This window comes from Pseudorca crassidens, chromosome 13 (assembly GCF_039906515.1).
Source record: "Pseudorca crassidens isolate mPseCra1 chromosome 13, mPseCra1.hap1, whole genome shotgun sequence".
In the NCBI taxonomy this organism is placed as follows: domain Eukaryota; kingdom Metazoa; phylum Chordata; class Mammalia; order Artiodactyla; family Delphinidae; genus Pseudorca; species Pseudorca crassidens.
In genome coordinates, this window is record NC_090308.1 from 71,393,213 (window position 1) to 71,410,355 (window position 17,143).

Below are 17,143 nucleotides of genomic sequence, written 5' to 3' on the forward strand. Positions count from 1 at the left end.
CTCCGGGTCCTGGAGACCCGCGCTGCCCACACCGCCGCCGCTGCCGCTCCTGCTCCGGCTCGGGTCGCACGTGCAGCCCCTTTCCGGCCCTGGTGCCCGAGGTCGCTGGAGCCCCTGACTGGGTGCCCGCCATGGCGGCGGCTGCGGCGGAGGCGCGCGTGTTCCTGGAAGTGCGGAGACGGCTGCAGAGTGCGCTGCTGATCCTGGGGTAAGGCGGGCGGTGGAGTGCGGGCTTCCAGGCGCAGCCTAGCTCGCTTTTCGGCTGCCCGGGCAGGCTCCGCCTCCCTCGGAAGGACGGGTTTTTGAATTTCTTTTTTCCAGTTGCTTAGAGCTTCTGGGTTACTCAAAGTGGAGTTGCTCGCCCCCGCGCGCGCCCCCAGTCTCCCCTCGGCTGGCAATCTCAGCATCACCTGGGAACTTTTTAGAAATGCGTTGTCTTAGCTCCACATCGGCACTACTGAATCAGAACTTAGATTTTAACACGTTTCCCGGGATTCAGATGCACAATAAAGTTTGAGGATACCTAATGTACCACACCGTTGACAGTGCCCTGAGTTTCCAACAAAAGAGTGCAAAAAATGTTTTGATTGCCTCTTTGGGATCCTCGTTGTAAGAAATCTGTTCCAATGTGAGAGCTTCCTGTTTTGTAAATAAACTCCGGTGTTATTTTTTCCTCCCCAAACTGTTCTCTATTCAAAGGAACCGACACACTGGTTCAGTAAACGTATATTCAGTGAACTACTAACCAAGGTTGCAGACTTCTTATTGGAGCTCATTCTTTTATTCATATTCGGAGTTCCAGTGAGAAGTCTGCACGCGTTTAACTTGCTATTCATTACACGAACAAGAAACTGTTAGGAAAAGTGTTCTCTTTTTTTGGTTTGGTAGTATATGGGACCTCGACTGTTCCCTTGTGACCACTGTTTCAAACAGAGTAAATTAGACGTTAAAATCCTGAACGTTTTGTTACACAGCACCACTCTGAGATAGACTAATGCTTAGCCTTCTCTTTTCCTGAAACCAGCCGGATGTCTGGTGTGGCAGTTTTGGATTTGACCTGAGAACTGGATTCAATCCTAGCTTCTTCACCAGAGTAGAATCCTTTAATTTGAATGTTTTCAATTGTAAAATGGGGACGATGTTTATTACTCTTCTTTCTCTTTCTCCCCTGTGTCCTCCCCCGCCCTTTCTCAAATCATGAGTTCCAATAAGTGCTGCACGTCCAACTCAAATTCACCTTGTGAGGTTATTTGGAGCCCACACCTTACACAAAACGAAACAAGACAACCTCCCTCCTTTCTCTCGTCAAAGGGGCCCTTCATGGTGCCCCTGGATAACTCTCCCTTTTCAGCAAGTTAAGAAACCTAACTTTGCTGGACTCCTGTTTTGTCCCTGGTGGTCTTTGGCTGTTGAACTTCACCACCAGTCAATTTCCCCAACCCTAAAAGCAACCACTGTTCTGCTTTCATTCAACAACGATTAGCTTGCCAGTTCTTGAACTATGTATAAATGGAGTCATACAATATGTACTTGTTTGTTTCCGGCTGCTTTCCTTCAACAGTGTTTGCGAGATTCACGTTTCATCTATGTCATCGCATATATCAATAGGCCATTCTTTTTTTCCCGCTGAGTAGTTTTCCACTGTATGCATATACGACAATACATTTATCCATTCATCTATTGCTGGATATTTTGTGTGTTTCTAGAGCTTGCTTGTTATGAATAAAGCTGCCATACTTTTTTTTTTTTTTCTTTGGCCACACTGTGCGGCTTGCTGGATCTTAGTTCCCCCACCGGGGATTGAGCCCGGGGCCCTCGGCAGTGTGAGCGTGGAGTCCTAACCACTGGACTGCCAGGGAATTCCCAAAGCTGCCATACATTTTTGTGTAAGTATTTTTGCTGGGTCATAGGGTAGACGGGGGCTTTACTTTATGAGAAACCATTGAACAGTTCTCCAAAGTGATTGTACCAGTTTACACTCTAACCAGAAAAAAATGAATTCTAATGGCTTCACATTCTCGTCTGCATTTAGTGTTGTCAGTCTTCGATTTAGCTATTCTGGTGGTATACAGTAGTATCTCATTGTCATTTTAATTTGTATTTCCCTGATTAATAATGTTGAGTACCTTTTCATTTGCTTTTTGGTCATTCATATATGTTCCTTTCTAATATCAAGCTGTTTGTCTTATTGTTGAATTTAAATAGTTTTTTATATAGTCTGGAAACAAGACCTTTTTCATTTATGCCTGTGAGTATGTGAATATTTTTCTCCCAATCTGTAACTTTTCATTTTCTTAATTGTGTCTTTTGATGAACAGAAAATCTTAATTATTATGAAATCCAGTTTATTGCATTTTTTCCCTTAATGATTAGTGTTTTTCGTGTCCTTAAGAAATCTTTGCCTACCTCCAGCTTGTGAGATTTTTTTCCTATGTTTATTTTCTAGGAGTTACATAGTTTTAGCTTTTACATTTAGGTCTGTGATTATGTCAAATTAGTTTTTGTATTTGGCATGCGGTAGGGGTCAAAGTTCATTGCTTTTCTATAAGGATGCCCAGTTGTCCCATCACCATTATTTAAAAGGCTGCCATTTCGGGGCTTCCCTGGTGGCGCAGTGGTTGAGAGTCCGCCTGCCGATGCAGGGGACGCGGGTTCGTGCCCCGGTCCGGGAGGATCCCACATGCCGCGGAGCGGCTGGGCCCATGAGCCATGGCCGCTAAGCCTGCACGTCCGGAGCCTGTGCTCCGCAACGGGAGAGGCCACAACAGTGAGAGGCCCGGGCGTAACACACACAAAAAAAAACAAAAACAAACAAAAGGCTGCCATTTCTTCCGCTGATATAACTCAATGTCTTTGTCAGAAATCAGCTGACTATACTGTTTGCATGGTATGCCTTTTTCTACCCTTTTACTCTCAACTTGTGTCTTTATATGTAAAATTTTAAAAGCATGTACTGAGCGGAGTTTTTTAAAATCCATTTTGAGAATCTCTGCATTTTAATTAGAATTTTTAGTCTATTTGCAGTTCATGTAAATGATATGATTTTTATTCTTTCCCTAATCTTCGTTTGTTTGTTTGTTTTTGTGGTACTTGGGCCTCTCACTGTTCTGGCCTCTCCCGTTGCGGAGCACAGGCTCCGGACGTGCAGGCTCAGCGGCCATGGCTCATGGGCCCAGCCGCTCCGCGGCATGTGGGATCTTCCCGGACCCGGGCACGAACCTGTGTCCCCTGCATCGGCAGGCGGACTCTCAAGCACTGCACCGCCAGGGAAGCCCTCTTTCCCTAATCTTAAAAGAACTGCTTCTAGCATTTCATCATTGGGTGTGATGATGTTGACTTTTGGCAAATCTGTTTGGTAGACTGCATAGTTCCTTTCTTTTTGTTTTAATAAATTATTTATTTTTGGCTGCGTTGGGTCTTCGTTGCTGCTCACAGCTTTCTCTGGTTGCGGCGAGCAGGGGCTACTCTTCCCTGTGGTGTGTGGGCTTCTCACTGTGGTGGCTTCTCTTGTTGTGGAGCTCGGGCTCTAGGCGCGCAGGCTTCAGCAGTTGTGGCTCGTGGGCTCAGCAGTTGTGGCTTGCGGGCTCTAGAGTGCAGGCTCAGTAGTTGTGGCGCACGGGCCCAGTTGCTCCACAGCATGTGGGATCCTCCCGGACCAGGGCTTGAACCCACGTACCTTGCATTGGCAGGCAGACTCCTAACCACTGTGCCACCAGGGAAGCCTCATAGTTCCTTTCTATTCCTAGTTTACTAAGGGTTTTCATCATGAATAGATACTGTGTTTTCCTTAATGATTTCTACCTGTATTGTGATGGTCATATTTTTTCCTTTAGTCTCTACTTCTGTGAATTGCATTAGAAACAGTCTATTTATATTAAGCCATCTTAGCATTCCTGGGATAAACCTTGGCCATTCATTTATTAAATTCACAGACGTTTACTGAGTTCCTATTCTAGGGCCCAAAACTCAGATTCTAGGTGCTGATTATATGGCTGTGAACACCACCAACAAAGCAAAGACAAAAATACTTGCTTTCATTGAGTTTACAGTTTAATGGTGGCAAGAGGGAGGCAGAAAATACACAAATATTTATACATATTTATAACATATTTATATGTTATAGTGAATACACAAATATTTATACATATTTATAACATATTTATATGTTATAGTGAATAGAGATATGTACCTAGCAGAAAATAAGACAGAAAAGGGGGTAGGGAAAAAAAATTCCAACCCCTTATTCTGAATGAGAAAGCAACAGTGGAGCAATAAACTGAAAGGGGTGAGGTCTGGGACTGTATTATTCCCAGTGAAAGACTGTTGCCCTGTGAGAGAACAGAAAGTATGAGGTGGTGCCTAGTTCAGAGAGATGCAGGTGGGCTGGTGAAGCACATAGTAAAGGGTCTTGCAGTGGTGTGCTGGAAAATGTTCAATGACCTGCTCTCCAGGAAAACCAGACACACAAAAACATTCTTCCTGATTTGCAGCACTTACTGATTCCTGTGGTGGGAATACTTTCACCACAGATGATATCAAACTACCAAAGTGAGGTCAACTGGCTTGCAAAATGCCTGGAATGTTAACAATTGCCTCTAGTATATTACTGGGTCTTAGAGACCATTGAAAGGACCTTAGCTCGGACTCAGAGTTGAGATGTGAGGTTATTAGATAGTTCCGAGCAGGGTGTGCCACCTGAAAGATTACAAGAGAATAGTGACAAAAGCCTCACATATAAAAAGTGTGGGCACTTAGGGTCTCAAAAACTTTGTTTTGGAATAATCTCAAACTTGAGAGTAAGTTGCTGTCACTCCTGAATACGTTACTGTGGATTTCCTACAAATAAAGACGTTCTCCTACAAAACCAGCATGCAACACTCAAAATTGGGAAATATGTTACTGCCATCTTATACTCAGACCTTATTCAAGTGTCTCCAGTTGTCTACTTAACATCTGTAATACAAAGGAATCCAGCTCAGAATCATGCATTGCATCCTCATGTGTCCTTCGTTTTTCAATCTGGAAGAGGTCCTCAGTTTCCTTGACTGACACTTTCGAAGATTACAGCCCAGTTATTTTGTAGAATATTCCTCCATTTGGTTTTGTCTTATGTCTCCTCAAGATTACGTTCAGGTTACACATCTTTGGCAGGAATATCACAAAATTGATGCTGTGTTCTCATCGCATCCTCTCAGGTGGCCCATGATTTTGATTTGTTCCATTCAAGTTCATGTTAACTTTGAGAACTTAAATAGGGTGGTATCTGCCAGGCTTCTCCACCGTAAATTGCCCTTTATTTTCATTAACAATAAGCATTGTAAAGCAATTATACTCCAATAAAAAAAAAAAAAGAAAATCTAAAAAAAAAAGTATTAATTGTATTAATAATTCTTTTCATTATCAATAAGTATTAATTGAGACTGTGTAAATGCCCTGTTCCTCATCATACTTTCCTTTTACTCATTTATTTATTATTATTTTAAATTGAAGTATAGTCATTCATTTATTCATGTCAGTATGGACCCATAGCTCTGTTTCATTCAGTGGGTTACTTTTTTTCTCAAATTATAACCAGATGTGGCCAGGGGGAGTCCCTTCAAGATGATTTCTGTGTTTTTTTGGTTTTTTGTTTGTTTGTTTTGACATTCTTTGATTTCTTCTTTACTTAGTTGCACAGCAAGATATACCAGGCTCAGGCTCATCTCATTCTTTTCCTGTCCCAGCCCTGGATGTAGTTATTTTTCCAAGGAACCGTGTTTTGTTTCATTTTTGTTCATTTTGTTTTTAAGTGGAAAATGACCTTTAGAAACCAAGATCTGGGCACAGAGTGTACTCATTACTATTGGCGTGTCACTTCTCCTAGACCCACTAGTAGACAGAACTAGAGTGTGTGTGTATGACATACGTATTGTGTTTATGTATGCATGTATATGTGTGTGCTTCTAAATATATCATAATATACATACATATATCTCTATATATTACTGTATCCATTTATATGCATTGGAAACCATGACTTCATCCAGGTATTTTAGATTCTAGTCTACCACCATAGGATCCATTCTGGTTTTCTCCCTTTCCCTCTTTGTAGCTGTTCTCCCACGGTGAGAATCCTGGATTCCATTATCCTCATGACATGTATTTACTTGGTCAGCTCCACTCTATGCAATTAATCTTCCTCTGGCATCCTTTGCCACTACCCTTCCCTCCTCTCAGTGTCGACACTCTCCTCACGTGCTTGGGCTCTGTTACGGACTGAATGTTTCTTTTCCCTCAAAATTCATATGTTAGGGCTTCCCTGGTGGCGCAGTGGTTGAGAGTCCGCCCGCTGATCCAGGGGACGCGGGTTCGTGCCCCGGTCCGGGAGGATCCCACATGCCGCGGAGCGGCTGGGCCCGTGAGCCATGGCCGCTGAGCCTGCGCATCCGGAGCCTGTGCTCCGCAACAGGAGAGGCCACAACAGTGAGAGGCCTGCGTACCGCTAAAAAAAAAAAAAAAATCATATGTTAAAGTTCTACCCCGTGGTGGTATTAGGAGATGGGGCTTTGGGAGATAATTAAGTTTCAATGAGGTCATGAGTGTGGAGCCACTATGATGGGATTAGTGTCCTTATGGGAAGAGACACCAGGGCTTCCTCTCTCTGCCATGTGAGGATACAGTGAGAAGGCAGCCATCTGCAAGCCAGGAAGGGAGTCCTCCCCAAGAACTGCTAGCATCTTGATCTTGGACTTCCCAGCCTCCAGAACTAGGAGAAATAAATGTCCATTGTTTAAGCCACCCATTGTGTGGTGTTTTGTTATAGGCAACTGAGCAGACTAAGACAGGCTCTGAAACTCCATGCTGAGCCGACCCCCACCTGCTGCTCACATTTCCTCCTTTCTCCTCTTGGAAACTGACGTCCTTGCTTGGTGGCCCTCCTCACCCTGCTGGGTTTCTCATATCTACCCCAGGCTTCAGTGGTTCTTCCACCCTTTCGAAGATACCTATCTTGCTTTGCCGTATGTAATTGGCTGCATTTTTCAGGAAGAGGAAGAGAGGAAAGGGTGGTATGGCAGAGGTGGGCAGGCAGGGGACTTAGGAACCCAGTGGTTTCCCTTGAGACGCTTCCAAGTGCCAAGTGCACAGTCTAGTTTGAAAATCACTGAAGTACCAAACTGAACAAATTGTGTATCTTTAGAGCAGTGGTTGGCAAACTACAGCCTAGGGGCCAGATCTAAGCTACGGCCTGTTTTGTTACAGTCTATGAGCTAAGAATGGATTTTATATTTTTCAAAGGGTCATTAGGAAGAAAAAAAAGTAGACTATGCCTCAGAGACCATATATGGTCTATAAAACCTGAAATGTTTACCATCTGACCTCTTATATAAGAAGTTTTCTGACATCTACTTTAGAGGATTATTATTTCTTAAACATCATTTCTGAAGACTAGACTTTTGACTCAAGAGTTTGAGTCTGTCTTCCCTGGAAAAGACTCAGGTTTTGTTTTGTTTTGTTTTTTTAATAATTTCTTTTTTAAAATTTAATTTAGTTTTTAATTTTGGAGGACTTCCCTGGAAGTCCAGTGGTCAGGACTTCAGCTTCCAATGCAAGGGGTGTGGGTTTGATCCCTGGTCATTGGGGAGCTAAGATCCCACATGCCTTGCTGCCAAAAAACCAAAACATAAAACAGAAGCAATATTATAACAAATTCAATAAAGACTTTAAAAGTGGTCCACGTCAAAAAAATTTAAATAAAAAAAAATTTTTTGACCACGTTGCACACTTAGTTCCCTGACCAGGGATCGAACCCATGCCCTCAGCAGTGAAAGCGTGGAGTCCTAACCACTGGACCGCCAGGGAAGTCCCAAGACTCACGTTCTTGATATTCTGTATCGCCAATTAAGTGCAGATCTACACTCTTCTAATAGGAACTAGCCAGAAAGTAGTTTTAAAATTTTCTAAGGCAAAAAGAGGAGACCTGACCAAGATTCACACCTGAACACACGATATGACCTCTCTACTTGGATGACATGCAAGTGGATGGCCCACCTTCTGCACTTCAGTGACACTGAGTGGATGGCCTGCTCTTGCTGTCAGCACTTAAGAGGGGGATCCAGGTGCTTTGCTCCTCTGGTGCAGTGCTGAGCATATTTCAACTTCATAGGAGTATCATCTCTATATGTCTTCATACCCTTCTGTACTTTTGGTGCCTGGTGGACAGCAACTGTGTTTTACTCTGTTGCCTGCACCAAGTGATTTGTGTTTGTCGTGGACTGGGTTAGTAAGTCCTTTCATGCCTAGTATTCATACATCACTAGATTGTTTTCTTCATTATTTGTTTATTCTTAAAATCGACAAAGTTTTTTCTCCTGTACCTTTTGTTTTACGTAATCCTGGCTTCCTTATCAAAATCCTGTATATCAAATACCAATGCTTTACTCTAATTTACTGTAAGTAAAGTAAAACATTGAAATGCTGGTCTCAGAAGCAAGAATATGTCACTAACTCATCCATTCATTATTCACGTAACATTTACTTAGTGCTTGGCCTAGGAGAGTCGCTGCCCCCCTCCACGTGCTTCCATAGTCCCCTGTATTATGAATAAGTGCAACGTACTTTTAATGCTCCCTTGATCATTCCTGTTTACTAGCCTGTCCCCTGCTTGGGGGTGTGGGGTGCAGAGGAAATATCTTGTTAATCATTGTATTCCCAGTACCTGGCACATGGTAGAACTCAAAAAAGGTGTGTTGAGTGAGTGAATGAAGGTCGAAATCATGCTAGGATCAAGGGACGAAAAGGTGAATAAGCCACCGTCTTACGCTGTCTTGTTGAATTCTCTGGCCAAAAATACTTTGATGGGGCTTCCCTGGCGGCGCAGTGGTTGAGAGCCCGCCCACCGATGCAGGGACACGTGCCCCGGTCCGGGAGGATCCCACATGCCGCGGAGCGGCTGGGCCCGTGAGCCATGGCCGCTGAGCCTGCGCGTCCGGAGCCTGTGCTCCGCAACGGGAGAGGCCACAACAGTGAGAGGCCCGGGTACCGCAAAAAAAAAAAAAAAACTTTGATAAGCAAGTGCGTGGTGCATGACAGACTAGCATTCCATTGTGCTGGTTTGCAGAAGCTGAAGTCAGGGAGACTGGTGGGAGGGACGAGTCGGGGTGGGGAAGCGAAGTGGCAGGCTGTGCGGCAGATCCTGGAGCAGCCCAGGGGGAGGTCCGGGCTGGAGTAGATGGAGGAAGCACTGAGGTAGAGGAGAGAGCCGGCACTCAGGATCATTGGCAGTGAGAAAGAGTACACGCTTAAAAATGCATCGTTACCATAAAAAAGAAGAAGCAAGAATGAAAAATATGTCTCTGAACTTTCATGTTAACGGTGACAGCGAAAAGTACTCTCTGACCTCATCTAAACCTAGTGTAGATTAGTTTCCTTTACGACCAGTTCACTGCTGTTTTTCCACGGCAGTGACTAAATTCAGGGCCCTTATTGAAGAGGAACAGAGAGCTCCTTGGACGTTTTTGTTTCTTTCATAATGTGGCTTTCATCAATGAGAAATAATTTCTTGTGTGTTATTTTTAATTCCCAGCGTTCCAGACGAAGGAGGTCTGCCCATGGATGTTTGCATAACGCCGACCTCGCTCCAGATGAAAAGCCCTGGCGGCTGCACCGAGCTCTGGCTGCCAGCAGGGGTCAGGCTTGTCCCGTCCTCCTGCCGTGGGCTGCGGCACGTGGCCGGGGACGGGCTGCACCTGCGGCTGCAGGCGCGGGCGGAATTCTGCACAAGTGAGTAGTGCTGGCGGTCCTGTTTCTGCATTTGTTTTTTCATTATAAATCAAAGGTGATTTTTTTTTTTCCTTTGAAAGGTTGAACTTTTCCCAGGTGAAAATCACTGCTCATCAGCTGCATAGAATGAGCTGGGGGTCCAGAAGATGTGTTTTTTGCCAGCTCTGCCCATTATTAGCTGCATGTAATTGAACATGTTACTTAACCTTTCTGAGGCTTTGTTTCTTTGGGGTTTTTTTTAAGTGTTTTATTTTGTTTTCCTAATAGCCTGCACTTTTTTTTTTAGAGCAGTTTGAGGTTCACAGCAAAATTGAGCAGAAGGTACAGAGATTTCCCACATACTCCCTGCTTTGTTTCTTTAATTGTAAAAAACCTGGCTCACAGAGTTGATAGGAAGATGAAATCAGATGGCAATCGTGCAAGACCTGGTTGATATTAAAGCATTACATAGAGATTCATTCATTCAACAAATATTAGCTCATTGATCTAGGTGCTGGGGTACAGAAGTGGGCAAGCTAGGAAGGTCTCTGCCCTCATGGGGCTTAAGATTCTAATCAGTGGGAACAGGTAATGAACACACAAGTTATTTGGATACAGAGGTAAGTGCTGTGGGCAAAGTAAAGCAGAGTAATGGGATAGGGCGTGACTAGGGGCAGATGAGGGTCAGGGAAGGCCACTCTGAGAAAGCATTGTTTGACCGGAGAACTGAATGATGGAAATGATCGCATCCATTAGGGACATTTAATTAATTAATTTAATTTATTTATTTTTGGCTGCGTTGGGTCTTCATTGCTGAGCGCGGGCTTTCTCTAGTTGCGGCTAGCGGGGGCTATTCTTCGTTGTGGTACATGGGCTTCTCATTGTCGTGGCTTCTCTTGTTGCGGAGCACGGGCTCTAGGCGCGTGGGTTGAGTAGTTGTGGCACACGGGGTTAGTTGCTCCGCGGCATGTGGGATCTTCCCGGACCAGGGTTCGAACCCGTGTCCCCTGAATTGGCAGGCAGATTATTAACCACCACGCCACCAGGGATGTCCGGGACATTTCTAACTAGAGGGAGCAGTACATACAGATTCTGAAATTGAGTTTGATGCATCATTCGACTTTGATTGTTGCTATGCCTGTGATACTTCCAATATTTTGTTGTTGGCACATTGATTCAGAAAGGCAGTAGAAATGTTTCTCGCAGTAATTTATCGAATGACCTCACTGGTTCATTGCCTCTTTGCCATGTGAATGATATGCTTCAGAGGATTAAAAATGATGTAAAAAGGGGAAACGGAGGCTGTAACAGCTGGATGTGATACTCGTTCTCGGAGAAGGATTATAGTTCTTATAGATGCACTTGATTTCCCTGTTGCCTCATGGATGCGAAGGCTTTCATCTGCATTTCTCCATGCAGCCCCAAGGGCGGTCAACAGGATTGTACTGAAGAGCTGTTTAGGAGTTGTCAGGTGTTCCCTCGCATCTCTATCCTGGCTTTTGAAAGGAAAGAGAAGTAGAGGGAGCTCCATTCCTTTTTTGTTGGAGAATGATTGTGCTTAAGTGCTGGATTAGTGAATAACTAGTCTGAGTTGATCAGGGTTGGTTTGAGGAAAGAAATGTCCTGGGGCTGAAGTGGCATAGGATAAACCTAAGAATGACTGTTGGAATAACCATGGAAAGAAGAATGGGGCCATCAAGATGGGAGATAGACGCTCTGAGGGTACCACATGATGGGCAGGGGAAGTGTTGTTTCAGGGAAGAAGCCTTGGGAGTCTGGCTCCTGTGATGTCATCACCTGTCTTTAGCGATGCTGAACAGTACCCAGAGCAGGAATCTTGGGTCACATCAGGAAACTGGAGAAAGGCAGGCGTGAAAGCCACAGTGGAGCGTTTTCAGATCTTCTGCTAGTTTTCTGGGACCATGATTTTAGGTCCTATAATGAGGAGGTACGGAGACCTTCCAGAGACAGCATTGGTATGTTGCCTACCCATATCCTATAACAGCTAAATAGCAAAGCTTGAGCCATTTTTAAAAATTTAAATCAGCAAACATTACCGTCTAGTTTTAACTGTTGGAAAAAATAAATTGCTGTGTGTTGGTTTGCATCTGTTGTTGGCATTCATGGGTCTCCAATTTCTTTACATTTTTAACACATATTTTACTCAACAGTCTGAAAAGGAAAAACATTCAAACCCCTGTTCTGCAGTGCATGAAGGGGTATGCAAAATAGATTCCTCAGTATTTAATTGCTTTCGTGCTTTCCGCATAATAGGTGGTGAATAAATATTTGCCGAATGAATAAATATCAAATAGGTGCATACCGATGTAAACTGGAATCAAAATCTGTGGTAGGAAGCGAGTCTTAACATTTATAGCATTCAATCTGTGTTTCAGGGTTTTTACAAAGTTGACTTTTCAACTATAAGAATGCTCTTTTAAGGACTACAGTAGACATATTGTTACACTGTTTTGAATGCATAGGTCAGACGTGACCTTTGACCCAGAACTGGCTGCAGTAAAATCTGATGTAGTACCAGCATTGGATTCATCCCCAGGTGGCAGCGCTTCCCAGGATGCCCCTGGATCAGAAGGTTCTGACTTGAACCTGAGCCTGCATCATGCTGGGTGAGCAGCAGAGGGCAGTGTGTCACTGAAAATTTGTTTATTGGTTCTGAAAAGAACATTTTGGATGTCTTACCCAGGTCTACTTATTATCTGCTCAGAGCTAAAGAATACTGTTTGTTTCACTTTAGTGCTACAGGGCAGTCCTAGAAATTAAACAGAAGAATTTTTAACTCTAAGGCTTAAACTTTTCTCACATCAATTTTTTTTTAATCTTAGAATATAAAGTAACATAAGCCAAATACAAATTGCTTGATTCTAATGGATATAACCTCATTTCTTCAGACTTTTTTTTAATAGACAAATATTTTTGTAGGTTTGGATTTTGTTTTTCGGGCTTTTTTGGAAATGAAAGTTTCCTTCATGAATGAAATAATGGAAACTAAAGAAACATACTGTCTTATACTGCTCTTTCATATACTATGGGACATATATGTTTTCCCACAGCTTTAATCAGAAATTGAGTTTCACTCTTGGAAGATGGAACTCTTCTTAGGAGCCGTTTCATTCCCCGGGACCTGCCCAATAAAGACCAATTTCAAGATTGATTTTGTTTGTACGTACTGGTAGGATGCCAGAGCGGACATCAACCTCGTTTCAATCGAATTAAATTTAAGAAGTCTGTTTACCAGCAGTCACAGTGATGAAAAACTGTCCCTAAGCATAGCAGAGGAAATAGCTCCTTTTCTCTCATCCTTAATGTTGGTATTTGCAGAATGAGAGAAATAACGAGTTATCTATGTGACACAGATCATTTAGGGCAATACCTAACTGAAACATGTAGCAAAATCTGTTTTTGAAAACGCTTCCCAATATTTGCTTCTGCTTGAGTCATCAGAAAATACTAACTAAATGGGTACTTCTGGGTAGATCATAAACAGTGCTTATTGGTGGTAATTTATTGCGGCTCTTAAACTCTTAAGTATGGTAATGGATTTGTCCCAAACCGCTAAGATTTGCTGTTTCCTTGATTTCCTCTAGAACTGATCTCAGTGTTTAATCAAAGCTCCCAAGCCCAAGAATGTTGCACGTTTTATTGCCAGTCCTGCGGTGAAATCATCATGAGGAACAGGTAAGGAACACAGTCAACACTGGTTCATCCTGTGCCTGGCAATGGCTTTTCTCTTTTTCTATCAGAATTTTTGAAGGAACTGCCAAGGGAGCAGTCTGTGGCCTTCAAATGAGAGCCACAGACTCAATGTCACTTTGAACCAGACCAGCCCCCAAACGCTCCAGCAATCACGGAGCAGCTAGATTTTCTCCAGCTGACAAAGGGGAAAAATAGGATGCTGGCTTTGAGGGAGGAAGGCTTATCTTGGTGGAATAGCCGGTAGAGATAGGCCCCTCTCCTCTGAAAACAGACACGGCATCTGTCACACGTTTTAGCCATCATTCTGGTGAATAAACTTCTGCCACATTAAGTGAATTTTCTAAATAACAGAAGCTTTTGCAGCACAATTTTGTACTTGAACTATTTCTATTAGTGCCTTTCTAAAATCCATTTCCGGTTTCCCTGCTTATTAAAACAGCATATAAAGCACAAATCAACCTTCTCTTGATGCTTAGGTTAATGCTGTCACCTGCCTTCGAGGTGTGCTGTGATTACCCCATTGAGAGGGGAAGGGCCCTTTGCTGTATTCTTTGTATCCCCATGTTGTCTCTTTTAATTATTTTTCCATCCTCTCCTCCTGTCAGCCTCTTTGTTTCCTGGGCACAAACCCTGCTCTCTGAATTTTCTAATCACTCATAGGCTGGAAAGACAGAGCAAACCCTTATTATCGTTAACCATATTTTTTTTACTTTATGTGTTTTTGGCTGAGTTGGGTCTCTGTTGCTGCTCGCAGGCTTCCTCTAGTTGCGGCGAGCAAGGGTTGCTCTTCGTTGCAGTGCACGGGCTTTTCATTGCGGTGGCTTCTCTTGTTGTGGAACATGGGCTCTAGGTGCGCACAGCCTTCAGTAGTTGTGGCTCACAGGCTCTAGAACGCAGGCTCAGTAGTTGTGGCACGCCGGCTCAGTAGTTGTGGCATATGGGCTTAGTTGCTCCGTGGTATGTGGGATCTTCCCAGACCAGGGCTTGAACCCGTGTCCTCTGCATCGGCAGGCGGACTCTCAACCACTGTGCCACCAGGGAAGTCCCTGTTGACAATATTTAAAGGAAGAATTTCGAGCTCTTTGTTGGACGGGTTTCCTTGGAGACGTACATGAGACCCCTCCTCTTCCAGTGTTCCAGGTCTCCATGGAGGGATTCAGCAGATCTCTGCTGGGAGCCTTTCCTGAACCCTGGGCTGGCTTATGTGCTCCTTGGAGGTTTATTCGCCTGTCTTCCCGCTTAAACTGTAGGCTTCGGGTGCGGGATAGTCCTACGCATATTACTCCTCACTCGTATTTAGGGTGCAGTGTTGTGTAGTGGCTGGTAGTACAGACCCGGAAGCCAGCCTGTCTGTGTCTGTGTCCACCAGTTACTAGCTGTGACCCTGGGGAAGTTACTTAACCACTCTGTGCCTTCATTTTTTTTTTTTATTATTACAAAAATATAGATAACAGTAAGAGCTACCCCCATAGGGTTTGGGGGAGGAGCGAATGAGTGTAACTGGTAAGCATTCAGTATGTGATATTTCCTGCTGTAATTCTTACTCTTATCACTATCTTCATCATCACCGCCCCCAGCAGCAGGCTCGCTGCCCGAGGAAGAGTGCATTCTCTATAAATTCTTGCCGGGTTGACTCGAGTAAACGTTAGGGTGCTTAGCACAGGCTCCGGACGTGCAGGCTCAGCGGCCATGGCTCACGGGCCCAGCCGCTCCGCGGCATGTGGGATCTTCCCGGACCGGGGCACGAACCTGTGTCCCCTGCATCGGCGGGCGGACTCTCAACCACTGCGCCTCCAGGGAAGCCCCATCAGCCTCTCTTGCTTGCTCTCTGATTCCTGGCAGCATCCCGGGTAGATGAGATCGTGGAAAGTTATGCTGGTGTAAGTGGGGGGCTTGTGAGCAGGGCACCCTCTGAGTGATTATCTTGGGGAAGCCACGGGGTGACTCTGAATCTGCAGGGGAGGGAGAACGTCCTCACTCAGGTTCCCTAAGGCTGAGGTGGCCACACTGTCAGGGATAGGCCTGCTTGAGCCTGGAAGGTCCAGAGCATCCCAGGTTACCCTGGAGTTTAACCAGGACAGTTTTCCTTCTCTCAGTCTATTTCTGGCTTTAGTTTAACTCTCAGACGCAGTTTCTGAAACATGTGTGCCTCTACAGCAGCGAGAGACCTGGAAGTCACAGAGGAGCGAGTTTACTAGAGTAACGGACTTCCCTGGTGTGTTTGGACTGAAGGATGTGCTCGTTCATCATTGGCTGATACTGCATCTTCTGTTTGGTGTCAGTCCTGTTTACGACCCTGGACTTGAGAGCTCGGAGGGCATAAAGGCTGACACTGGAAGGCTGTACGCACTCTCCCGAATCCCGACCTTCGGGAGGCCGTGGGGTGAGAGGCAGAGCGGGAGAACGGGACCTGGGTTTGAACTCCAGCTTTACCGTCACTGGGGAACTTTGTCCACGTCACCTCAGCTTCTTCTTATGTAGATGTTAAGACGGCCTAGTTTCCTAACTTGTGAAGAGGATAAACGCTCTTACCTTTAAGGCTGTAACATATATAATAGTAAATACTCGACAAGCTCTTTTTAGTTGGTTCCACAGCCTCCTTCCACCCCCTTTTCCATAATTGGCCTTATTGGCAAGCTAGCAGATTATCTAGTACAGTGTTTCAGGCCTTTTTGATTCAGGACTCCTTATTTTTGAGGAGTGCCAGGGAAATGACCCCCTCTCTCCCTTTTTCTTTGCGAGAAGGTCCACAGTGGACGTGACTTAGGCCTTGCTCACTTCACAAGGCTTCCCTGGACGCCTTTGCCTATCACACATGTGCGCCTGGCACCTGGGGGCCTCTTGAGCAATGCGGAGAAATCCTTAGTAGGCGACGGAAGGCTTTGCTTCCATTTCACTCTTAGGCAGCAGGCCCCGTGGCTCTCTGTTTGATGGAAAGACATGCTTCCTCCTGTGTCTGCAGAAGGATGTCATGCTGACTGTTTGCATCAAGCCCAGTGGTCTTCTCATTTCTCCCTCAGTTACCTGTGCCACGCAGGTGGTAAGGACATCTGTGCTTGTTGAGTAGAAAGTAAAACCAAAGGTATTTCAAAGGAGGCTTGTATGTGCTGTAATCAACTCATTGTCGGCGTCCTTTTCAGGAAGGCATCTTGGAATATGGTGGTCTGTCTTAGCAGGAGCTCTTGTATTGGGAGCAATGGAGCCGAGTTAAGATCTGCTTACCAGCCAGCCTTTCTGTCTGGGAACAAGTCACTTTGATTCTCAGTTTCCTCATCTGCAAAATTCGGAGGTTCAATTAGATAGACCTGTAAGAGTCCTGCCAGCATGAAAATTCCGTGCTTGGTCAACCTCAAAAAGTTGCACCTTGAGTTCTGTGAATCATGATTATTTGGATAGTGCAAGACTAATGCTTGTTACTTTTTTTTTTTTTAAATGAAAAAGATTCTTGTCAAGCAAATTATAGGTGCAGAAGACTGTTTAACCTATTAAGACTCATTAATGGCTTTTAATACTTACTAGCACCGGGGTGCATGAAATCTGCTAATTACAGCAGTCTTTTTTCCTTCATTCAGAATCACACGTTCCTAGCCATTTGTTTGGTTGTTTGAAAATAATGCCTTGTTTCTTTACAATAAAATTCTCCAATTTGCATTCTTACCAGTTCAGCAGAGTTTTTCTGTAAAAATTGTCC

The 17,143-nt window shown here is 44.4% G+C and overlaps 1 protein-coding gene across 5 annotated transcripts in view; it reads left to right on the forward strand.

Moving 5' to 3' along the window:
* The first annotated feature begins 30 nt into the window (after window positions 1-30).
* UBE3D (ubiquitin protein ligase E3D) overlaps window positions 31-17,143 on the forward strand; it is a 155,892-nt gene continuing 138,779 nt past the window's right edge. For all 5 annotated transcript variants that reach the window (XR_010933832.1, XR_010933833.1, XR_010933834.1 and 2 more), the window contains exons 1-3: window positions 31-208; window positions 9,563-9,759; window positions 13,344-13,434. Coding sequence is in view for 2 of the 5 variants with exons in the window: in XM_067702689.1 (XP_067558790.1) it covers window positions 132-208; window positions 9,563-9,759; window positions 13,344-13,434 (365 nt within the window). In the remaining 3 variants the exon portion in view is untranslated. The remainder of the gene's footprint in view (window positions 209-9,562; window positions 9,760-13,343; window positions 13,435-17,143) is intronic.